General features: G+C 42.1%; 1 protein-coding gene across 1 annotated transcript; it reads left to right on the top strand.

The window, feature by feature from the left end:
• The first annotated feature begins 12,226 nt into the window (after positions 1-12,226).
• Positions 12,227-17,699, top strand: ZBED6 (zinc finger BED-type containing 6). The gene has a single exon (XM_053909026.1). The coding sequence runs from the start codon at positions 13,153-13,155 to the stop codon at positions 16,093-16,095; it is 2,943 nt and encodes a 980-aa protein (XP_053765001.1). The 5' UTR covers positions 12,227-13,152; the 3' UTR covers positions 16,096-17,699.
• The last annotated feature ends 7,067 nt before the right edge of the window (positions 17,700-24,766 follow it).

Here is a 24,766-nt window from a genome sequence, read left to right as displayed (position 1 = left end):
TTTATATCCAAGTTAGCATATAGTGCAACAATGATTTCAGGAGTAGATTCCTTAGTACCTGTTACCCATTTGGCCCATTCCCCCCTCCCTCAACCCCTCCAGCAACCCTCAGTTTGTTCTCCATATTTCTGAGTCTCTTCTGTTTTGTCCCCCTCCCTGTTTTTATATTATTTTTGTTTCCCTTCCCTTATGTTCATCTGTTTTGTCTGTGAAAGTCCTCAGATGAGTGAAGTCATACGGTATTTGTCTTTCTGTGACTAATTTCACTTAGCATAATACCCTCTAGTTGCCTGCACGTAGTTGCAAATGGCAAGATTTCATTCTTTTTGATTGCCGAGTAATACTCCATTGTATCTATATACCACATCTTCTTTATCCGTTCATCCATCGATGGACATTTGGGCTCTTTCCATACTTTGGCTTTTGTTGATAGTGCTGCTATAAACATGGGGGTGCATGTGCCCCTTCCAAACAGCACGCCTTTATGAGAGGAAATGCATTCTTGATAATCCCAGATCAAGACATAATTCTTCAAGGGTATTCTAATTTTGGAGAATCTTAAATGAAAAGAATGTGTGTTCAGCTGCCATTGAATGGAATGCTCTGAATATGCCAGTTAGGTCAAGTTGATGGACAGTGTGGTTCAGGTCATCTATATCTTTACTGATTTTCCTTCTGCTGGTTCAAGCAATTACTCAGACAAGAGTGCTGTCGTGTTCAAATATAAATGTTGACTTACCCTTTCAGTTGTACTCATTTTGTCTTCATGTATCTTGAAGTTCTCTTGTCAGTTGCATGTACATTTGGGATTGTTATGTCTTCTTGGTGAATTGACTTCCGTTGTTACATAATGACCCTCTTTATCACTGATAATATTCTTTGTGCTGAAGTTTACTTTATCTGACATTAAATAGCCACTACCCCTTCCTTCCTTCTTTCCTTGCACTTAAAAAAGTTAAACCCTTTTTATTTTGAAATAATTTACAACTTTCCGAAAAGCTCCAAAAATAAGGCGCCAATTCCCCACATACACTCCTCCAAACACTCCCTAATGTTAATACCTTACATAAATAAATGATAGGATGATGGAAACGGAGCGACTAACATTGGTACAGTGTTATTAACCAACTTATACACGTTACTGGGATTTCATCAGCTTGTACCAATGTCTTTTCTCTGTTCCAGGATCCATCCCAGGACCCCATAGAACATGTAATTCTACAACTTCTTCACCTCCTCCAGTCAGTGGCAATGTCTCCTTTTTGCCTGTCTTTTCTGACCTACTACTTCTTCTAACATTTTTCTGCATCAGTCTGTCTCTTCTCTTCTTTGGAACTCCAACGACATACACATTAGAACTTTTTTTTTTTTTTTAAGATGTTATTAATTTTTCTTTTCTTTTAGAATTTTTTTTTAGAGAGAGAGTGCGAGTGGCGGGCGGGGTGGTGGGCACCTGGGTGGCTCAGCTAATTAAGCATCCGACTCTTGATTTCGGCTCAGGTCGTGATCCCAGTCTCATGGGATCAAGCCCCATGCGGGGCTCTGCACTGAACCTGGATTCTGCTTAGGATTCTCTCTCTTCTTCTATCCCCTGTTTTCTGTGTCTTAAGGCCGATTAAGTTGCACGGTCTGTGTGCCTGGGACCACTGGGACCACCAAGCAATTCACTAGGCACTCAGTTTCTTTTCCTGGCTTTTCATCTCTCCAACTTTCAGATGTTGGCACCCCAGGGCTGGGACCTGCATCTTTTTCCTCTGCTCCTTTTTGGTACGTTCTCTGTACAACGGCTTTTATTTTTATTTTTTAAATGCTTATTTATCTATTTTTTAATGTTTATTTCTTTTTGGAAGACAGAGAAACAGAGTGAGAGTGGAGGAGGGGCAGACAGAGAGAGGGAGACAGAGAACCCGAAGCAGGCTCCAGGCTCCGAACTGTCAGCACAGAGCCCAATGTGGGGCTCGAACTCCCAGACCTGACCTGAGCTAGAACATGCGAATCATGACCTGAGCCGAAGTTGGACACTTAATCGACTGAGTCACCCAGGTGCCCCTATTTATTTATTTTCTTGAGAGAGAGACTGAGTGAGCAGGGAAGGGGCAGAGAGAGAGGGAGAGAGAGAATTCCAAGCAGGCTCCACACTCTGTGTGGGTCTCGACCCCATGAACCGTGAGATCATGACATGGGTTGAAACTAAGAGTCAGACGCCTAACCGACTGAGCCACCCAGGTGCCCCTGTACAGCAGCTTTTAAAGCAGAAATCACATCACTCTCCTGCTTACAACCCTTAAGTGGCTTCCTTTGGCAACTAGAATAAAACCTAAACCCAGATGTCTTTTTGTAGTCTAAAAGGTGCCACATGCCCTGGCCCTGTCTCCATCCTCCTTTCTCACCATTCTCCCGTGTGCCCTGGGAAGAAGACCAGGAGAGTCTGCTGTCACAGAAGCCATGTGGAGAGGGTGTTTCCAAGAAGGACTGGTCACTGCAGCCAGTGAGGCTGAGAGGCTGAGTGAGAAGGGACATACACACGGTCTCTGGATTTGCCCACGCGGGGGAGGTAGTGAATTCACTTGCTCCCCTAGCAAAGTGGGTTGTTCTGGGGAGTACAGATTATGGAGAGACTGTATCCAAGACATCATTAGTCTGAATGTAACTAATTCTACTTTTGTAGTGATATTCTATTATTAAAATACAGGTTTTCTGATTCATTAGGATTGAGAATTTGCATTCCTAACAACATTCCGGGGATTGCCGAGCCTCAAGCTGTTGGACAAACAGGAAGTTAACAGTCTTTTCCAGGAATTACCTTCCGCTCTTTTTTTTTTTTTTTTTTTTTTTTTTAGAATCCCCATGGTGCCTGTGTGTCCACGAATAGCCTGGTCACTGCTCCCTACTTCAGTGCCCTGGTGAAAAAGAGACCAGAATACCCTTTGAGCTAGGCTCTGCAATTCCTGGTCCCTGATCGCTCCTTGGAGATGCCACTCTGACCAAGTCACCCGTGCCTGCTGGCCTCTGCCCAGCTGTGGGCAGCCAAGCACCTGCTGCCGCTGCTAATAATGGAACCACAGATCCACCACTCAGGAGAACTAGAACTCTGTTAATGTCACTGGTGTCAGTTTCTTGGCTTAAATCCCAGGAGTCCTGAAGGAATAAAACTCCAGTTTTCTGACTCCTGCAGGCCTTACTATAGGCATCTGTAGGTTTCCCTGGACAGTAAACTCTGGTGCCATGGGAAGGAACATGCTCTGTCTCCTGTAAACCCAGTCAAAGCCATCCCACTGCAGAGCTTCCCGGCTTTCCGGGGTGTGAGCTCACTCAGTTCACACACATACACTACTCTAGGGTCACCTCCCTCTACCTCCAGCTGAAATCACTCTCAGGGCACACAATATACACTCTTAAAGAGGCTATCCCAGGGGCGCCTGGGTGGCTCAGTCGGTTAAGCGTCCGACTTCAGCTCAGGTCAGGATCTCACATTTCATGAGTTTAAGCCCTGTGTCAGGCTCTGTGCTGACAGCTCAGAGTCTGGAGCCTGCTTCGGATTCTGTGTCTCCCCCTCTCTGCCCCTCCCCTGCTCGTGCTCTCACTCTCTCTCAAAAAATGAATAAACATTAAAAAATTTAAAAAAAAAAAAAAAAAAGGAGGCTGTCCCATAGGGCGTTGAGTTGAGTCTGGGTCACTGGCCCCAAATCCATTTTCCCTCATAGGGATTTTTTTTTCTTGAGAAACTGACCCTCCTTTCCTGAAGTCTGACTTCGGCCGGGCCTTCCCCACCCACCAGTCATGTCTTTGTAGCCTTAAATCTCGGCGGGGGGGGGGGGGGGGGGGGGGGGGGCGGGGTGTGTCAATGTTCCTGGTCCCTGTCTTTTGTGGGATGGGTTAGTTTCTGTATAAATTTGTGGCTGCTGAAAGGCACAAGGGATTGCACCACAATTCACTGATGACAGCAAAGAAGCCCCCAGAGCAAACAGACACAGCGGAGGCAGGGCACAAAGTCCACCTAGAACATTCATCCTTCTCCCCAACCCAGTTTCCCCCCAGGTTTCCCCGCCCATCCCAGGGCCACAACCTTGATCTCTGCTCTCATTTCTTCACACCTGGATTGTGTCCAACACTTGACTACCTAATCTCTGTCCCTCCAGCATCTCTCTCCCCAAGTCCATTTTGTCCTGCCCTTCCCTTACACAAGAGACAACCCGTCCCTATTTGTCATCATCCAAACTCCTCTCCCTGACCTTCAAACTCTGCTCCCTTAACTCTCCAGTCTTAGCATGTGTTCCCCCAAACTCATCCAAACACATATCAAATGCCTTCACGCACTGCAACTATAAGCCCTTCTTTTGATTTTTTAAATGTTTGTTTATTCTTGAGAGACAGAGAGACAGAGCGCAAGCAGGGGAGGGGCAGAGAGAAAGGGAGACACAGAATCCAAAGCAGGCTCCAGGCTCTGAGCGGTCAGCACAAAGCTAGACTTGTGTCTCTAACTCATGAGCTGTGAGATCATGACCTGAGCCGAAGTCGGAAGCTCAACTGACTGAGCCACCCAGGCACCCTTAATCTTTTTTTTTTTAATGTTTATTTATTTATTTTGAGAGAGAGTGGGAGAGCTCACACAGGCGCACCTGCGGGGGAGGGACAGAAAGAGAGGGAGAGAGAGAGAATCCCAAGGAGGCTCAGCTCTAACAGCCCGGAGCCCGTCTTGGGCTCTATCTCAAGAACCTCGAGATCATGACCTGAGCTGAAATCAAGAGTCGGACGCTTAACCGACTGAGCCACCTAGGCACCCTGTAAATTTTAATCTTAATATACAGGTTTGGAATTGTTCTGATTCACAGATAAGTCCAAATTAAGGGACATGTTTAAAATGTGTCCTAGGGGCGCCTGGGTGGCTCAGTCGGTTAAGCGTCTGACTTCGGCTCAGGTCATGATCTCACGGTTCGTGGGTTTGAGCTCCCCATCGGGCTCTGTGCTGACAGCTCAGAGCCTGGAGCCTGTTTCAGATTCTGTGTCTCCCTCTCTCTCCGCCCCTCCCCCACTTGCGCTCTGTCTCAAAAATAAATAAAAACAAAAAAAATGTGTTTTAAAGATCTTATTATATAGAGACATCATGTGTTTATGAACATGGAAGAAAAGCTAAGAGGAGTGACCAGTATAGTTTCAAATATACCCTATGTATCAGGCTCTGTCCTACATAAAACAATAGTTAGGCAGTTCATCAGGGAATGCAAGAAAGTCATTACTTGCATAGTCTCTCTTCATTTTGCATAATACTGTATATCTACAAAGAATCAGTACTAATTCATTCATCACAGTGATGGACAAGCTTGAAAAGCATTATGGCTTCCAGTCAGTGTAGGACAATACGAGTAAACTCTGCCTCCTCTCATGAGATGGATTATATTACCTATTCAAATTATACGCATTGAAAAAAATGAGTAGATTAGTTCGTAAACACAGTATAAAATTCAAACACTAAAAGCCAGCGAAAAGTTTCTTCCCATTCCTGTTCCCTTGACCCTCCCCAAAGCAATTACTCTTCTTTTTTTGTTGTTGTTGTTTATTTTTGAGAGAGAAAGAGAAAGTGTGTGAGTGAGCAGGGGAGGGGCGGGGGTCACAGAGGATCCAAAGCAGGTTCTGCACTGCCAGTACAGAGCCCAATTCAGGGCTCGAACTCACGAACCGTGAGATCATGAGCTGAGCCAAAGTTGGATGTTTAACCGACTGAGCCACCCAGACGCCCCAGAAGCAGCTACTCTTAGAAACCCTTCCAAAGACCGTTCTATATATACAAACGGTAACATTAAATAATGCTCTTTTGCATGCCTATACACATTAATACACAGTATAAAGTACATAGTATAAAGCACATCATTGTTCTTCATGACAGCATAGAACTGCATTATAGAGCTGTACTACTCTAAATTTAGCCATTATCATATTTATAGGTAGGTGAAGTCATATCCATGTACATATGTCATTTTCACATGTAAGTATAAGTATGGGATAAACTTCTAGATGTAGAATTGCTGGGTCAAAGTATAGAGGTGTCTTTTTTGAAGCTAGTTTTTATAACAAAAGTAACATGTATACATATATATGTATATATATGTGTGTGTGTATATATACACACACACATATATATACATATATATATATATATATATATGTATATATATACACAAAATTCTAACTAGTTCCATTTTGTCTCTCCCTCTAGCTGACCCTCCACAACATCAGGGCAGAGCCAGATGCTGGGCTTAAACTCATGAACTGTGAGATCAAGAATCGGATGCTTAACTGCACCAGCCAGGTGCCCCTAGTGTTTATTATTGAGAGAGACAGACAGACAGAGCACGAGTGGGGGAGGGACAGTGAGAGAGGAAGACACAGAATCTGAAGGAGGCTCCAGGCTCCCAGCTGTCAGTGCAGAGACAGAACTCACAAGCTGCAAGATCATGACCTGAGCCAAAGTCGGATGCGTAACCGACTGAGCCACCCAAGGGCCCCATAATTTTATTTGTTTATTTTAAGTGATCTCTCCACCCAACATGGGGCATGAACTCGCAACCCCGAGATCAAGAGTCGCACAGTCTTCTGACTGAGCCAGTCTGGTGCCCCTATACTTGCATTTTAGAAGAGAATTCTGTGGTTGTTTAGAAGGGAGACATGAGAGGACAAGATGGGAAGGCAGTAAAACCAACAAAGAGGTGTGGCAGCGATCTGGAAAAGAAGAAACAAGCGATAAAAGCCTCAACTAAGCAGAGGCAATGGGAACGGAAAAGAAAAATGCAGATTTGAGAGATAGCAGGAGGTAAAGCCAATAGGATTGCTAAGTATTTGGATATGGGAGGCGAGGAAAAGGGAAGAGTCCTCGTTAACTCCCAGATCCCTGAGCTCAGTAACTGGGTGGATGGCAGGTGATGCCATCTGGTAAGAGAAAGACCTCCGGAAGAGGAAGAGACGTTGGAGAGGTGATGATTTCGTTTTGGTATGCTGAATTTCAAGGGACTCAGGAACATCCAAATGAAGATTCCTGTAGGCAGTTGGACAGAGATCTGGGTCAGAGATACAGATCTGAGAGTCGCAACATAGATCTAATTCCTAGTTGAAACCAAGGAAATGGAGGGATAACCCAGAGAGAATGCAGAGTGGGAAAAGATGAGGCCACAGGACTGAATCCCAGGGACCATCAATGATTAAGTGAGGGATAGAGAAAGAAGGAAATGCGACAAAACTAGACCACAGGCAGCCAGAGAATTTGGAAGGAAACCGATAGGATTTTGTCCTTTAAACCATGGGAGGGGGAGTTTCAAGAGAGAAAATTGGCAAACGAAGGTCAAATGATTGTGTAATGATTTGGAGTTGGACAGATGTGGGTGTGGTTAGTATTGCCACATACCAGCAATGACCCCTTGGACTCATCAGTCAAACTTTATAAAAAAAAAAAAAAAAAAAAAAAAAGGTAAATAATATTACTTAACCGGGGCTCCTGGGTGGTGGCTCAATTAAGCGTCCAACTTCAACTCAGGTCATGATCTCATGGTTTGTGAACTGAAGCCCTGCATTGGGCTCCGTGCTCACACTGTGGAGCCTGCTTAGGATTCTCTTTCTCTCTCTGCCCCTCCCCCACTTGCTCACTCTCTCTCTCAAAAGAAACAAACTTAAAAAAAATAGTATTACTCAAGTAATAGTGATGAGATAATAACAGTAATCCCACAGAGTTATTTTGAGTATTAAATTGGAGGATGTATATAAAACCATTAGCATAGTGCCTGGCAAATAATAATGACAATAATAATAATAGTCTACTAATAATATAAGTTGGTTGCAAAGAAGAAGAAGGAAAAGAAGCACTGAAAAAGAGCCATTCAATTGAAGACAAATGAACCCACTGCAGCAATTTCAGAGAAGCCGTGAGGATATAAATCTAAATGAAATACATTGAAGAGTGTATGTGAGGTGAAAAAATAGCCAAGGAACTTGGCAGTAAAGATAAGGTGAGAAATCAGGTGTGCCAGAGGAAAATAAGGAATTGAGCATAAAACTTCCTCACCACCCTTTCTTCCCTTTTTCCTTTCCTTTCCTTTCCTTTCCTTTCCTTTCCTTTCCTTTCCTTTCCTTTCCTTTTCTTTTTTTTAAATAGAAGGGAGAGGGGCACCTGGGTGGCTCAGTCGGTTAAGCGTCCGACTTTGGCTCAGGTCATGATCTCACGGTTCGTGAGTTCAAGCCCTGCGTCGGGCTCTGTGCTGACAGCTCAGAGCCTGGAGCCTGTTTCAGATTCTGTGTCTCCCTCTCTCTCTCTGACTCTCCCCCGTTCATGCTCTCTATCTCAAAAATAAATAAATGTTAAAAAAAAAAATTAAAAATAAATAAATAAATAAATAAATAAAAATAAATAGAAGGGAGAGTCTTATATGTTACTAGGCTTTGGAGAACAACTGTGGAAAGACAGGTTTAAAATACAAGAGACCGAGTCTCACCACTATTACAGCCTTTCTGACACAATTTTGCAAACTTCCTACCTTTCTACAAACTTTCTACCTTTTTGTTCCTGTTCCAAAGCTTTCAAGGAATCCCTACTATGTAGGCAATAGTATTCAAATACCTTCCCAACATTCAGGGTCTTCTAGAATCTTGCTCCAACCTAGTTTTGCGGGGTTTTCTCTTTCTATAACCTGGAGACTCCTCCAGCTGATTTTCTCTCCTCCCCCCTTGAGGGGTTTTCCCTTGTCTTCACTTACCTCTCGCCTCTGGCCTCTTTTCCATTCACTCAAGTCTCACTCCCTCCAGAAAGCATTTCCTGAGAGACCGCACTTCTCAATGGCCACCTCTGCCTTTCTAACCCTCCTAGAACGAAAGTAGAAGGTGCAGACCGGCCCACAAAGTGGTTGTTTGTTGTTGTTGCATTGGAATTAGCTTCCCAATTGACAAATCAGAAATTTTCACATAACACCCTAAATTTCTAGTTTCTCTTAAAAAATCAGAAGATGTGGTGACACTGTGTCTGCATCCCCTCCTGGCAAGAATGGGCGGGAGCTGAGTGGTAAGAGCTGGCCCTATTGCTAAGGCGTGCATTCTCAAGTTTTATCCTTATAGCCACTCGCCCTACTCACATACACATGCGCCTGGCTTGTGTAAGTATTTACGCTTGTAACCCCAAGTCTGAACCACGGTTGGACCCTTGGGGTGCACTACCTGGTATTTACCTTTATATTTATCATGTCTTCCAGGAAAGTTCCACATTGGCCTTTCCACATCTTAGGCCCATTTGGGATGCCCCACAATGCCTAGCACAGCAACTTAAACTTAGGAGTACGTTTGGTGTAAGGTAAATGAGGATGGTGATAGTAATGAGAAGTAGTCTGTCTTTTCTTAAATGATCCATCACCCAATAGCCCTATTACCCACGATGCGGACTCATCTGGCATTATGACCCAAAGCCATAGGGCCTGAGGTCCCATCTTGATGTAAGTAGCATGTAGATTGCGGAGGAGAGACAAGGTTTGAAATGTATGGAGTTAGAAGCTCGTCTGTGGAACATTCAGTCATCACGTGTAAAATTGGAAGTGAAAAATTCAGTCGTCACTAATACCTACAGTAGCAGGCGTCCAAGATAGACCCCGGTGATGTCTGCCTCCCATTATTCATACCCTGCTGAAACTTACTGCAAAACAGCTTTACAGAGGCATTGGGAACTGTTAAAAAGAAGCCAGGCCTCTAAGCACTGACAACCATTAAAAACATATTCAAGATACATTGTAAAGTGGGGGGAGAAAAGCAAACTGCAAAACAATATGCGTAGCGTTGGCTTGTTCATATCTCAAAAATACTGTGTTTCACTCATTCCAAAACATACATCCTTTCAGCTGTTCTTATCTCTGATCAGTGGCCGGTCAGAGTTTAATTGGCGGGGTTTTTTTGTCTTAGAGTTCGGTAAAACAAGATGTGTCTTACAATCAAGGATCCCTTAGATTTGATGAAATATGATATAACTCTATATAGTATACCAATCAGACCAGGACTGGAGCTTGTAAAGCCCTAGCCTGAAAAACCCTTCAGCTGTGTGGCAAGCCTTCTGCTAAGCTGAAAAACCCTAGGTGTTGTGGCACAGACAGGAATTGGTTCCCAGGAACCTGCCTGGCAGGCCTGGTTGACATGGCAATCAGAGTATTGTCATGTAAGGCAGGGATGGGACTGGGATTCTAATGTGCCTTCTCACTATGAAAGGAGATTAAACGCCCAAGAGTGAGGAGCCCCCGGACTGCTCTGACCTGGACTAGCTGAGGCTCCCACACGAAGCCGGTAGCTGGCAGAACAAGCCTAAGAGGAAATAAAAGGTGCCTGCAGTCCCATCCGCTTTAGACTGTCAAACGTATGCTTTCTTAGTAGCAGCACTGTATCCTTTACCCAAGTTTGGTAAAATGTTGCCATCGAAGGAAGTTCTGTTGAGCCACCAACCCAGAGGGGATCTTGGGCTCCTACTGTATCAAGAGTAATGGATTTAGATAGATTTGCACACAAAAGCGTTAGAATATATGCTAAATTAGTGAGAGATGATTTTGCAGGAATGAAATTAATGTTGAGTTAAACGTTCTACAGTTCTGTGTTATTTAAAAATTTTAAAAACGACTCATATGTATTTCTTTTATAATCAGAGAAAAAAAAAAGGTAAACACATTCAAATTGGAAAGTAAAGGATAATGTTAATAATGAAGTGGCCAGATGTTTTTTCCCTTTCCATACTCCAACCGTCATGAACTTTGTAATGAGCATGAATTATTTTTTCAATACAAAAACATAACAGAAACCCATCCAAACTCAATTTCACCTCTTCAAACAAAAATAAATGCACAGATGCTTCCACGCTGCTTGGGGAAAGTAGTTTATTTCTAAATTAAAACTCTACACGGTTGAGGCGGTTTATTCATGAAGCAAATTCTTTGGTAAGAATACACTGAGGGCCTACTGTCTATAGACACAGTTCTCGCGGCTTTCGCGCTTATTACCTCACTCAATTAAAAATGAAAAGGAAAACTTTTTTTTTTTTTTAAACCAAAGACGGTTTCAAGAAACCCGTAAGTTCCTGAAACGCGCTCCTCGCCAGGGAAGTTACCCCGCGTCCTAGCTCCTCCCCTCTCACGTGACCCTGCGACTCGGGGAAGCCATCTTAAGCCTCGCCTCACAGAGGAAACTACATCTCCCAGAATGCTTTCTCCTTGCGTCGTGCTGGCACTTTTACTGGCCGGGTCCTAGAGCTGAGCCTGTAGCCAGGCGCCATCTTTGACGCTGGCAGTCTTGGATTTCTGCTGGTGTTGCTGCTGTGAGGACGGCGGGCGGTAGCGGCTAAGAAAGAAGAAAGACGTGGCAGCAAGCGGGAGTCGGGGACAGTGTCGGCGGTTCGGTAAAGTTTCTGTTCTCTGGTAACTAGACCCGTTTTTTGATTCCCGGTGGCTCGGGGCAGGGGAGGTGGGGGAGAGGGCGAGGGGAGTGGCCGCGGCCTCCCCTCGCCCCCGGGTTGCGGCCTAGCCCGGGAAGTCAGAGCGGGTCCTTTGGCCCCGCCGTAACGACCCCCCCCCTTCCCCCACCTCCGGCCCGCCGCCCTCGCCGGGGCGAGCTGGGAGCCTCGGGCTCCCGCTCACAGTTCCCGTCCACCCCACCCCCACCCGCTGCACCCCACCCCCACGGCGCCTGCTCCTTTCCCAACAACCTTCCTCCCCTCCCCCACATCCGGTGTTGGCGAAACCGTAGGAGCCCGCCGCAGCCCCGGAAAGCCGGCTTGTTCCCGACTCCCGAAGAGAGAAGTGACACTAGATCGCTTTCTTCGCGACAACAGTTTCCCCAGTTTAGCGGTCCCCCACTGCCTAAATCAAACTGAGTGCCAGGAGCTGAATTTACCTACTCTCATTCCTCTCCAGGGTCCCACTACTTGGGAGACACTCTCAAACTCCACATACAGAAAGCCACCGACCTTAATCCGGTATCCTACACCCCTTCCTTACCTTAATTAACTCCCACCCCAGCCCTCCGCATCGGAGTCAAGAACAACAGGGACACTTCCGTTCTCCTTGTAGGATTGATGAAACCGTAATGAAGAACACCCCCTAAGCTCCCATAATCGGTGCGGATTCCTATGGGGAAGGCCCATGTTGTTGACATCTTGCAGGCCTTGGTTCTGGACCTTGAGAAGGAGGCTGTGGAACTAGTGATAGCGATGCTTTTTAGGGTAAATGTATGTAGGTATTGGGGGAAGGGGAGGGATCAACCGAAAAGCAATGAAAGTGGTTTACAGCTCAGATTTCAGTTCTTGCTGCTCCTATAGAGTTCAACTCGCGAGTTACTCCTTTACAGGCAGTAAAGCTTCCCCAGTCTAAAAATGTGGCAGAACGAAATTTGGATTAACTCTTGATACAAACAGTAAATTGAAAATGCAGCTTGTGAACCTTACACATTTTTACTCCCAAATTCCTTTTTTTTAGCCACCTGCATTTTTAAAAATTGAATTATTGTTACTTAGAGCTGAAAGGGCTCAATTAGCGTATGCTGTTAATGACCAGTATGTGGAGTTTGCTTTATATTTCCCGGATTTGACTTTTTGGGTTGTATTGTCAAATCACAGTCCTAAGTGATGAATGTTGAATGATGCACTATGTTTTTGTTTAAGTGAGGTTTCCTGAAATTAAATAATTTCAGAACTAAGGGAGATTGATGTTGCTACCATGACGCATCCTAAAAATACACATTTTAAAAGCTGAAGGCATTTCAAGCAGAGATAGTTCTTGATGAACCAGACAGAACATGGACCTGGGATTTGGAAGACCTGGCTTCTAGCTGCTACTAACTCTATGACTCTGGGAAGGTGGCCCTCGGTTCCTTTTTTCTGTAACACGAAGAGATTGGACTGTTTGAATTCAGATTCAGAGCTCAGAAGCTGGAAGGGATCATAAAGCCCTATAAGAAAGAGTTTGGGAATGTTCTCCATTGCTGTCACTTTTCTTCCAAAAATAACCTGGCTTGGAAGTCATTGTTCCAAAGGGAATTTGATTCCCCATAGAAATTGGAGACAAGGTAATGCGATTAGAGAGGAACAGCTGTATTTCTGCTTGAGTGATAAACCCACTAAGAGATTCTGGGACGAATTTTGGAGACCTAAAGAGAATGAGTGTATGTACCTTAAGCGCACCAGTTTCCTCGCTCGCTCCTGGCCGAAGATGCAGCACTTTTAGCGGTGCTGGGATTCTGGGATGTGTTCCTATTAATTCTAACACAGATGAAGATGATGTGGTAGAGGGGAAGATGGTGGCCGAAGGAATGGATAAAGAGGCAAAATTGCCTGCTAAAAAGAAAAGGAAGAAGGGTTTACGGATTAAGGGGAAAAGGCGAAGAAAAAAACTGCTCCTTGCAAAAAAGTTTAGTAAGGATTTGGCATCTGGGAGGCCTGTTGCGGATGCGCCTGCTCTATTAGCTTCCAGTGCCCATGAGCAGGATGAAGAAAGTCTTTTCGAGAGCAATATAGAGAAACAGATCTACCTACCCAGCACCAGGGCCAAGACCTCCATTGTGTGGCACTTCTTTCACGTTGACCCCCAGTATACCTGGCGAGCTATTTGTAACCTCTGTGAAAAAAGTGTCAGCAGGGGTAAACCAGGCAGCCATCTGGGGACATCTACTCTACAACGACATCTGCAGGCAAGGCATTCGCCTCACTGGACCAGGGCCAACAAATTTGGAGTCACTAGTGGGGAGGAGGATTTTCCTTTGGATGTGCCTTTATCTCCCTCTTCTGCTGGAAGCAGTGGAAGCTTTGAATATATCTCTACTGATCCATTAGATGAAAACAGAATGGGTAAGAAACGTGATAAATCGGTATCTGATGCCCTGAGGGCAGAAAGAGGGAGATTTCTCATCAAAAGTAACATTGTCAAGCATGCCTTAATTCCCGGGACAAGAGCCAAGACATCTGCGGTTTGGAATTTTTTTTATACTGATCCTCAGCACATCTCAAGAGCCGTGTGCAATATATGTAAACGGAGCGTGAGCCGGGGTAGGCCAGGTTCTCACTTGGGAACTTCAACGCTTCAACGACACTTGCAGGCCACACATCCCATCCATTGGGCCGTTGCCAACAAAGACAGTGGTGCGGCTGGGAATGGATTAGATGAGACTGAGACTGAGAGAAATGATCTCCTAAGCGATCCTCTGCATGGAGAGAAGTCTACAGGCAGCCACAGTTTAACAGCCGAGGACCTTAGTGACTCTGATTCAGACGAACCTCCTGTATTAGAGGTGGAAAATAGTAGAAGATCTGAGAGTCCTAATCCTGTTGCAGAGCAAGACACTCTGACCCATGCACAGGAGAGAGAAACAACATATTCCGAAAATTCAGTCTCAAGCCAAATAAGTCAGGCAATTATTCAGATGATTGTGGAGGATATGCATCCTTACAACTACTTCTCAACCCCAGCCTTTCAGAGGTTCATGCAGATCGTGGCCCCCGACTATAGATTACCGTCTGAGACTTACTTTTTCACGAAGGCTGTACCTCAATTGTATGATTGGGTCAGAGAAAAAATTTTCTTAACTTTGGAGAACGTTCAAAGCCAAAAGATCCACTTGACTGTGGACATCTGGACCCACGACCCATCCACGGACTATTTCATTGTGACTGTACACTGGGTCTCTTTGGAAACTGCACCTTCTAGTAACGGCAGGATCCCCAATTTTAGAAAGTGGGCAGTACTTTGTGTGACAGGTTTGGCCAAAGACTGTTTGATAACCAACATTTTACAGGAATTAAATGACCAGATTGGTCTGTGGCTTTCTCCTAATTTCCTCATTCCTAGCTTCATTGTTTCTGACAATTCTTCTAATGTGGTACACGCAATCAAAGATGGTGGTTTTACCCATGTGCCATGCTTCCTGCATTGTTTAAATATAGTCATTCAGGACTTCTTCTGTGAGCACAAAAGCATTGAGAATATGTTAGTAGCTGCTAGGAAAACCTGTCATCATTTTAGTCATTCAGTCAAAGCCCGTCAGATACTGCAAGAGTTCCAAAACGATCACCAGCTCCCGTGGAAGAATTTGAAGCAGGATGAAACTGGCCATTGGATTTCTACCTTTTATATGTTAAAATGGCTCTTGGAGCATTGCTATTCAGTTCACCATAGCCTTGGCAGAGCCAGTGGGGTTGTGCTCACCTCCCTTCAGTGGACTCTAATGACTTACGTTTGCGATATTCTGAAACCATTTGAGGAGGCCACCCAGAAAGTGAGTGTCAGGACCACAGGATTGAATCAGGTGCTACCCCTAATCCATCATCTACTTCTTTCTCTGCAGAAGCTCAGAGAAGATTTTCAAATAAGAGGTATTACTCAGGCACTCAATCTGGTGGACAGTTTATCTCTGAAACTTGAAACTGATTCCCTCCTGAGCGCCATGCTCAAATCCAAGCCTTGTATCTTGGCTGCTTTGTTAGACCCTTGCTTTAAAAACCGCTTGGAAGACTTTTTCCCTCAAGGTGCTGATTTAGAAACTTACAAGCAGATCCTTGCAGAAGAAGTTTGCAACTATATGGAATCGTCAGAGGTCTGCCATATTGCGACTTCAGATGCTTCTGGTCCCTCAGGCATCGTAGGAGCTGATTCGTTTACCTCATCTATAAGAGAAGGCACCTCCAGTTCAGGGTCTTTTGATAGCTCAGCTGCAGATAATGTTGCCATTGGAAGCAAAAGCTTCATGTTTCCTTCTGCCATAGCAGTAGTGGATGAATACTTCAAAGAGAAGTATTCAGAGATCTCAGGAGGTGGTGACCCTTTGATTTACTGGCAGAGGAAGGTGAGCATATGGCCAGCTTTGACCCAAGTTGCCATTCAGTATCTGAGCTGCCCCATGTGTAGTTGGCAATCTGAATGTATCTTTACTGCAAATAGCCAGTTTCATCCAAAACAGATCATGAGCCTGGACTTTGACAATATAGAACAGCTGATGTTTTTGAAAATGAACTTGAAAAATGTTAACTATGATTATTCTACATTGGTTCTGAGCTGGGATCCTGGGAATGAAGTTATTCAAAGCAATGAAAAAGAAATATTACCTTAATTTCTTTTTCCTTTTTCCATTTGAAATGGGCAACTTGTTCCTATGTTACTGTATCCTAATTGCTATAGTTGTTAAACATAGTTACACTAATTATTCTTAATACACACATCTGGGGAAACCTGAAAACACAAAAAGTGCTGAAAATTCCTCAGAGGTAATAATGTTGACAGAGTGAAGATTAAAAATTTCACAGTAGTAACTCAATATAGCTGTCACTTGAAATTTTGTTTATACCAATTAAGAGAGAAAAGGCATTTTTTAACTTAAAAAATATAGTGCAGCATTGAAAGGCTTTAGGCTATTTCTGGCTGGTAGATTGAATTGTAATTGGTTTTAAGTAAAAAAAAATTTCTCCCATCGTGGGAAATTTGATTTCTCTGAAACCAATGAAATTGAAGGGAAAACATACTAAGCTGGTATTCCTCCCCGTCTCTCCCATTTTTCTGTTCCTTTAAAAACCCTCATCCATACTTACAAGTTGGCAAAACCAAAACTCACGAAATTTGGAAATTTCTAATTGCCTCCTCATACTGGTCAGCTTTATAATTTCAACTTACTGAGTGTGATAGAGTTACCCTTTATATTTAGGGATTGGATCTAAGTAGAAGGGGAACATTAGAAAACAATTGGGAAAAATTACTAAAATTACTTTTAGTCTTTGAGTTGCCTTTTTAAAGCTTTATAAAATAGTGGGAAAACAATAAAATAAAGACTGTATGGGTACTTTTTACACATACGGGCAAATGACATAATAGGTTTACAGAAATTGAGAAAGATTGAATGGGAATTGGAATAAAAGCCCCAGGAGCATACTTTTGACAAATGCAGTGTCCGTGTCCCAAAGAATGTTTCTCATTGTAAGTGATCTTAAGTGTCTTAAGATATATATGCTGAATGATCCATAATACTGTATTCTTAACTGTGAGATTGTTCTTTGGCTTTTAATCTTAGCTAAACATAAGCATTCAGTATTTTCAGGTGTTAGGAATCACTGCCTCACTGGTAAAATAAGAGAATTGATCTCAGTGACCTTTAAAGTCCCTTTCCACTCTTAAAGTATGTTTCTGTGGTTGAGTGGGAGGCCAGAGAATGATGACTTTTAGTGAAAGTCTATTACAAGTTTCAGACTGAATAACTAATGTAAGATCCCAATTTTTCCTTTTTTTCATTTTAGATTTGGGGATATTCCCTGCCCAAAAATTTCCTGGAAAATTGACTAGTATTAAGTGTGAGTAAAAGGTGTCCACTTTTTTTTAAGTTTTGATTTTAGTTTTGTCTTGGATAGTATTTGGCAAGATTTAGCCTAGAAACTATGTAGTACTTATTACATGAGAATCAAAATTGCTTTGTTACGGGGCTGGTTTCAAAATTTAGAACTCATTTCTCTGTATCAAAATTGTTCTTTTTTTGTTTTTGGGGTTTTTTTGTTTTTTTTTGTTTTTGTTTTTGTTTTTTAAATTCTTAAATGGTAAATGTACCATTGTGCAATGAAATTTCAACTCCCAAAGTTTACCCTTTTACTAACTGGAGTAAATGAATAATTACAAAGTCTTTAGTTGTAGCCATCATTTGTAAAAAAAAAAAAAAGAAAAAAAAAAATGAAACCGGCTGCATAAGCAAGCCTTTGCAGGGCCAATATTGAATGTTATACCAGTGACACTGGTGTTGCTGTAAAAGAAGAAAAAAGAAAATCCTCCCTTGGATAGAAGCTTTCTGTATTTTGACAGTCCCAGTTCAGGATGGCTATAATGCTGCTCTGCCTTCTACAGCTTGCTGCACCACTCTGTAGTTACTCGATAACTATACGTTTCTATCTTTTTTGGTTAAACACTCCCTGAAGATGATAAAGATGATAATGATGTACATACATCCGTATTAGTATTATACACATTGATACATGTGTAAGGATCTCCCTTCATGTTTACTCTGTGGGCTGGGCGAAATTTAGTGTAACATACTGGTACACATCATGATACTTTGGTATAAGAGTAAGTTCACTATTTTTATAATGAACCCAAATCTGAAGGCTTTTATAGTGTATTTTAAAAGGGAAAACTTACCCAAATGTTTTATTTCTACACATTTGTGTATATGTGTGTGTGTGTGTATAAGCCAGTTAGTATGTATGTATATGTATATTATATACATAAAACACTATATTTTTTCATACAAGTATGCTTTTATTATACAGATAATAAAGATGGGGGAAGGTTTCTGTTTTTTTCTTAATAGGTGAAGAAATCTTGAAGACCAGAAATTGGATCTTATTGAATTTTGGTGTTCTTTTTCTTTTTTCTTTTTCTTCTTTCTTTTTAAATTATATTGTTCGGCTATGGAAGATGGATTTTTTTTTTTCCCAATAATCTTTTGAATCTCAAGTTCATCTTTAAATGAACTCTCTTTTTGTTGGTTTTTTGTTTTTGTTTTTGAGGAGATAACTAACCCTAGCTGTCTCCAGTCTGACAAAGGTTATTCAAATGGACTTAATCTCCCAGTAGTTGGGAGATGTTTTAAAAACACCTCCTGTGTTTGAATTGTGGCTGAGAGGTTTCCTTGGCAATGTGAGGAGGAAAATTCTTTCTGCCTCATTATTATTAATTCATGGATTGAGTGTTGGTTCGACCTACAGGCGTAATAGATTGGAACTCAGTGAAGACACAGAGGTTCCTGTTGAGAGCAAGCAGCTAATGTAAGTGTGGGAATGGGGTTTTTCTTATTAAGGGAGTGGACATTTTTGTAATTTAAGGCATAATTTTCCTGGGTCAGTAAGAAATTAAAAAGCCATTGTCAAGCCATTTTTTTCTTGTAATTATTTACAAGCTTTTGGTTTGGGGATGGAAAAACTCCCCCCCCCACCTCCTTTTTTGATAATACATGCACATTATTAAAAAAGTAAAAACAATATACCACCTAATAGTAAGAGGTGATTCCATGTCCTCTTAAAAAAGCACCATCAGGGGCGCCTGGGTGGCTCTGTCGGTTAAGCGTCTGGCTTCGGCCTGTGTCTCCCATCTCGCCGTTCCAAGTTCGAGCCCCACTGTGGGCTCTGTGCTGATGGCTCAGCTTGGGGCCTGTTTCAGATTCTGTATCTCCCTCTCTGCCCCTTCCCCATGCACGCACTGTTTTTCAAAAATAAAATAAACATTAAATTTTGTTTTTGTTTTTTTTGTTTTTTTTTTTAATAAAGCACTATCAAAGGGTGCCTGGGTGACTCAGTCAGTTAAGCATTGGACTCTTGATTTCAGCTCAGGTCATGATGTCATGGTGAGATCAAGCCCTTCATCTGGCTCTGCGTTGGGTATGGAGCCTGCTTGAGATTCTCTCTCTCTCTCCCCCTCCCCTTCCCCAGCTTGTGCGAGTGCTTTCTCTCATTCTCTCTCTCTCTCTCTCTCTCTCAAAAACACCATCTGTAGTTTATCATGACATAGTTCCATGTCCCTGCACGTAGATCTGCCTCATCTGTTTTTTTAATGACGCGATAGTGTTCTTTTATATGGAAGTGCTGTAGTTTAATATCTCTCACTGATAGACATTTGGGGCTTTGCCATTAAAAAAAATAATAACCGTCCATCCAGTTAACGGCCCTGTACACACATCTGTGTAAACTCTTTCCCTAAAAACAGTTTTCAGATGTGAATTAATACAATTCTCTAAAGAGGGTGTACTAGTTTACGTGAGTAAAGATGTTTTTTGAATTTGTAAAAGTTCTTGATATATCCTTTTAACTATGGTGATGCTAGGAAAGGTTCCCCCCCACCCCTACTCCCGGCCCAACCTGAGCCTACTAAAAAAATATCACTCACTTAGGAGCACCTGGCGGCTGGTTAACCGTCTGACTTCGGTTCAGGTCATGATCTCATGGTCTGTGAGTTCAAGCCCCACACTGGGCTCTATGCTGATAGTGTAGAGCCTGCTTCAGATCCTCTGTCTCCTCTCTCTGCCCTGCCCTTGCTCTCTCGGACTTGCTTTCTTTCTCTTTCAAAAGTAAATAAACATTTTTTAAAAAATACCATGCATTTATTTTCCAGTGCTTGGTTATATTTTTTATATTAATAATGTAATCTAGAACTACCCTATGATCCAGCGATCAGACTACTAGATATTTACCCAGAGAACACAAAAATAGTAGTTGAAAGGGACACATGCACCCTAATGTTCATTGCAGCATTATCTGCAATAGCCAAATTATGGAAACAGCCCAAGTGTCCATTGATGGATGAATGGATAAAGAAGATGTGGTAAATGTATACAATGGAATATTATTCAACCATAAGAAAGAATGAAATCTTGGCCATTTGCAACAAAATGGATGGAGCTAGAGAGTATTATGCTAGGGAAAATTAGAGAAAGACAAATATCACGTGATTTTACTCGTGGAATTTAAGAAACAAAACAAGCAAAGGTGGGAAGAGAGACAAATCAAGAAACCGACTCTTAACTATAGAGAACAAACTGATGGGTGGGGGAATGGGCGAAATAGGTGATGGGAATTAAGGAGTGCACTTGGGATGAGCACTGGGTGACGTATGGAAGTGTTCAATCACTTTTGTATACATGAAACAGTGTTCATTGACTAATTGGAACTTAAATAGGAACTTAAAAACCAAAAATGTAATCTAGGGATTATACTAATGTGGCATTGCCTCTCCGTCCCATAAACAGGGCAGCTGTCCTTTTTGCCGAGCACAGTTACCAATTTAGAATCTTTATTAGTATAGAGCTTTAATTAGCAAGCTAAAGCCTCTTTGCTCTCTTTGCTTTTATTACCCTGGAACCTTTTTGTATAAAGGAGAAGGTTTTTTTGTTGTTGTTGTTTTTTCAAATGGGAGGCCAAAGTTTTTTAAATTTCAAATGCCACTTTTTTCATAAGTCACATTTATCCATGGACTTGCTTGAATTCTGTGGATCTTACATTCACTTGTTTGGGAATGCTACATTTAAATGTTCTATTTCACTCTGTAATAGCAATAAGTCTTGTTGTTTTTTCTTTTCTTTTTAACGTTTGTTTATTTTGAGAGAGAAAGAGCACGAGTAGGGGAGGGACAGAGAGAGAATCCAAGCAGGCTCCTTACTTTTGGAGACTTACGATGTAAAACTTCCAAGTCCCGAGATCTTGAAATGTACTTTGAAAGGACATATCTAAGGTCATAATCTTCCTTTTAAATTCTGGTGCATAGCATTTTGTCTTTCGTCATTTAGAGATTCAGATGATGTCATGTCAAGTCTGATTTTCTTTGTTGTCAGTCTGCTTTTTCCTAGAAATCTGTGTGATTCTATCTTCACTCCTTGGAATTTGACATTTTCAGCTTATCTCTGGTACAGTAGAGCTATCTTTAAGGTTTTTTTTAAGCAATCTGTACACCCAGCGTGGAGCTTGAACTCACAACCCTGAGATCAAGAGTCGCACACTTCACTGACTGAGCTAGCCGGGAGCCCCAGTAGAGATGTCTTTAAAGGAATTTTCTGCCTGGCATTTGATGAACACCTTTTAATTTACAGACTCAGGTTCAAAAAATAAAAAAAAAAACCTCAAGTTTATTCAGTGTAGGGAAATTTTACTGTATTTTATTATCTCTACCAATTCCATTCTTTTTTTTTTTTTTTTTTTTTTTTTTAAGATTTTCCATTGTATAGAAATTGAATCTCCTGGAATTATTTCCATGTTATATACATTTTCTTGTGTTGATGTCTTTCCTCATTCTGGAAGATATCCTGACGGTGATACTGTACAATTGAGTTGTGTTTTTCATCAATGTTTATTCTGCTTCCTGTTCTTCTTTTGAAATCTCGGGGGAAGAAGCTAGAAATTTGCGTTTTCTTATTTTTTGCACTTTCTTTTGCATCTCCTCTGTTTCATAGCAATATATTCATTTGTATCAAGCTGTGTCCTTAGCATGAAGATTTTAAAAGAATTTCTTTTTCCTACATTAATTCAGGAGTGGGATAGGAGAGTTACTCCTCTTGGCTTCCTTTCACTATTGAAAAGTAATCCGGTTTTTCTTGGCATCATGAAAAGTTTTTTTCTTTTAAAACTTAAGAAATTTATCAGTGTGCATCTTGGTTTTAGGTCCTTGCAAAGTTGGGGTAGTGCTGATTACTGTCAAGTTTTATTTTTTTAATCTCTGGAGATGGCTTTTGTTTTGTTTTGGGCTGTTTTCTTGAATAGCGGTTATATTCTTTTTTTTTCCCCCTAGTGAAAGTTACAGAAGTTCAGTGTGTAAAACAGATATATGAAGGAACTGTGTAAAACAGATATATGAAGGAACTGTTCTGTTGAAACATTAGTAAGGCAGTGCCCATCTACTCAACGTTCAGTCTCCGTGCTCTGTGCCCCTGTGAGGGAGTTTTGCAGAGCCTAACTAAAACAAACAAAAAACCACTCTAATTTGCAACAATTCATGCTGTTTTGCTATTATTTCTTAAGTACCATTTTGTTTGGGATGTTTTCAGGAATGAAATTGACCCCTGAACCTTTTATTTTCCTTTCTAACATTTTTTTCTTTTGTAAAACGTTTTTATTCTTGTCTCATTAATACTTTCTCTTTTTGTATATGTATCATTGTAATTATTTGGATATCCCTTAGAGACTTGATCCCATTTGAGGTAGTGTTTTAAATTACCTTTTGGTGTACCTGCTGTTACAGAATGCACTCCCCGTGTTTAGGGTCAGGGGAATCCTACTAGTGGATCAGTGAGGTGCTATGAAGGGTCCAATCCTTGTCCAATTCTGTAGTGGATCTGTGATGGGCAGGCCGGTTAGGACAGACTTAAATTTTTTATTATGTCTGTGTTGCATTGTATTAGAAAATTTAATGTTCTTATGAGCATAAAATAAAATATAATAAATAGCCACCTGTAATCCTGCCAATCACCCTGGTGGTAACTACTGTTAATAGTTTGGTCTCTGTTCTTCCAAACTTCCTGTTGCTTCATCTTCACCGACATTTGGTGCTGTCAGTGTTCTGGATTTTCACCATTCTAAAAGGAATTTGCAATTCCCTAATGATGGATGATGTTGACCATTTTTTTGTGTGTTTATTTGCCATCTGTGTATCTTTGGTGAACTGTCTTTCTAGATCTTTTGCCCATTTAAAAAAAATACGTATTTTTTTTGAGAGACAGAGCCTGTGTACTTGAGTAGGGGAGGGGCAGAGAGAGAGGGAGAGAGGATCCCAAGCAGGCTCTGCACTGTCAGCACAGAGCCTGACACGGGGCTCAATCCCACCAGCTGTGAGATCATGACATGAGCCGAAGTCAGAAGTCTGACACTTAACTGACTGAGCCACCCAGGCACCCCTTTGACACTTAACTGACTGAGCCACCCAGGCACGCCTTTGTGCCCGTTTATAATTGGTTTGTTCATTTTCTTATTGGTGAGTTTTAAGTGTTCTTTTTATATTTTGGATACCAGTCCATTGTGAGTTATGTATTGTTGCTGTTTTTAATGTTTATTTTTTTTGAGAGAGAGAGACAGTGTGAGCAGGGGCTAGGGAGCAGAGAGAGAGAGAGGGAGACACAGAATCCAAAGCAGACTCCAGGCTCCGAGCTGTCAACACAGAGCCCAGTGTGGGGCTCGAACTCATAATGAGATCATGACTTGAGGCAAAAGTCGGCCGCCTAACCAGCTGAGCCACCCAGGCGCCCCTCAGTTAGTTACATGTTTTGCAAAGATTTTCTGCCAGTCACTTGTCTTCCGTTTTCTTTTCTTTTATGTTTATTTCTGAGAGTGAGAGAGACAGAACACAAGTGGGGGAGGGGGAGAGAGAGGGAGACACAGAAACTGAAGGAGGCTCCAGGCTTCAAGCTGTCAGCACAGAGCCTGATGAGGGGCTCGAACCCATGGATTGCAAGATCATGACTTGAGCCGAAGTCAGATACTTAACCGACTGAGCCACCCAGGCACCCCCTTGTGTCCCGTTTTCTTAACAGTGTTTCCACAGAAGCCTCACCAGAAGCACCTTTAACATTCGTATTTCCAGCAGCAGTTTCTTCTAGGCTTTTCTATGGCGTGCCTCCAAACTCTTCTAGTCTCTATTCATGACCCAGTTTCAAAGCTTCTTCCACGTTTGTAGGTGGTTTTTCAGCCACACCCCATTTCCCAGTACTCAAATCTGTATAATGCTGCATATTATCACGTCACATGGAAGTACTATAACTTTTTAAAACGACTCCAGTTTTTGAACATGTGGGTGTTTTTTCCATTAGAAGCAAAGTGATGATGAACTTGATTGAATATTTACCTTGGGATAAATTCTAGAAATGAAATTGTGCATCACAGCATATGCACATTTAAAGGTTTTAGTACATGTTTAGTGGCACTCTTAATTCCTAACCTAGGTTGCTGACTTCAAGGCTGGTTTTTATTGTGGTCTGCTATTCTTGGATTAGGATTATTAGTGGGAGATATGATTGAGTTTGATTTCATTTCAAGTTGTAGATCAGTGTTTCTGAAACCTGGTCTTCTGGTATATATGAATTTATAGAAACCCTTTCCAAATTCTGGCAGGTGCTCTGACCGTGTGTTTTTATTTCTGTAGAAGCTTTCTTGAGTACTTCACTGTGAGGGCCAGGGTATGGCAAGAGCAGAGGGTGGGATGTTGGTAGTTTTGTGTATTTTATGGAAGGAATCCCAGGGACGACTTGCACCTTGTTATAATTGGTGTGCAACTCT

This window comes from Panthera pardus, unplaced genomic scaffold (assembly GCF_024362965.1).
Source record: "Panthera pardus isolate Hobbes unplaced genomic scaffold, ASM2436296v1 HiC_scaffold_21, whole genome shotgun sequence".
Classification (NCBI taxonomy): Eukaryota; Metazoa; Chordata; class Mammalia; order Carnivora; family Felidae; genus Panthera; species Panthera pardus.
Note: the sequence above shows the minus strand (reverse complement) of the source record. Positions and strands in the feature narration are given on the sequence as shown.

Bases quoted from the DNA above. Each gene is read 5' to 3' on its own strand.
- ZBED6 (XM_053909026.1), top strand. From the start codon at position 13,153: ATGAGTGTATGTACCTTAAGCGCACCAGTTTCCTCGCTCGCTCCTGGC.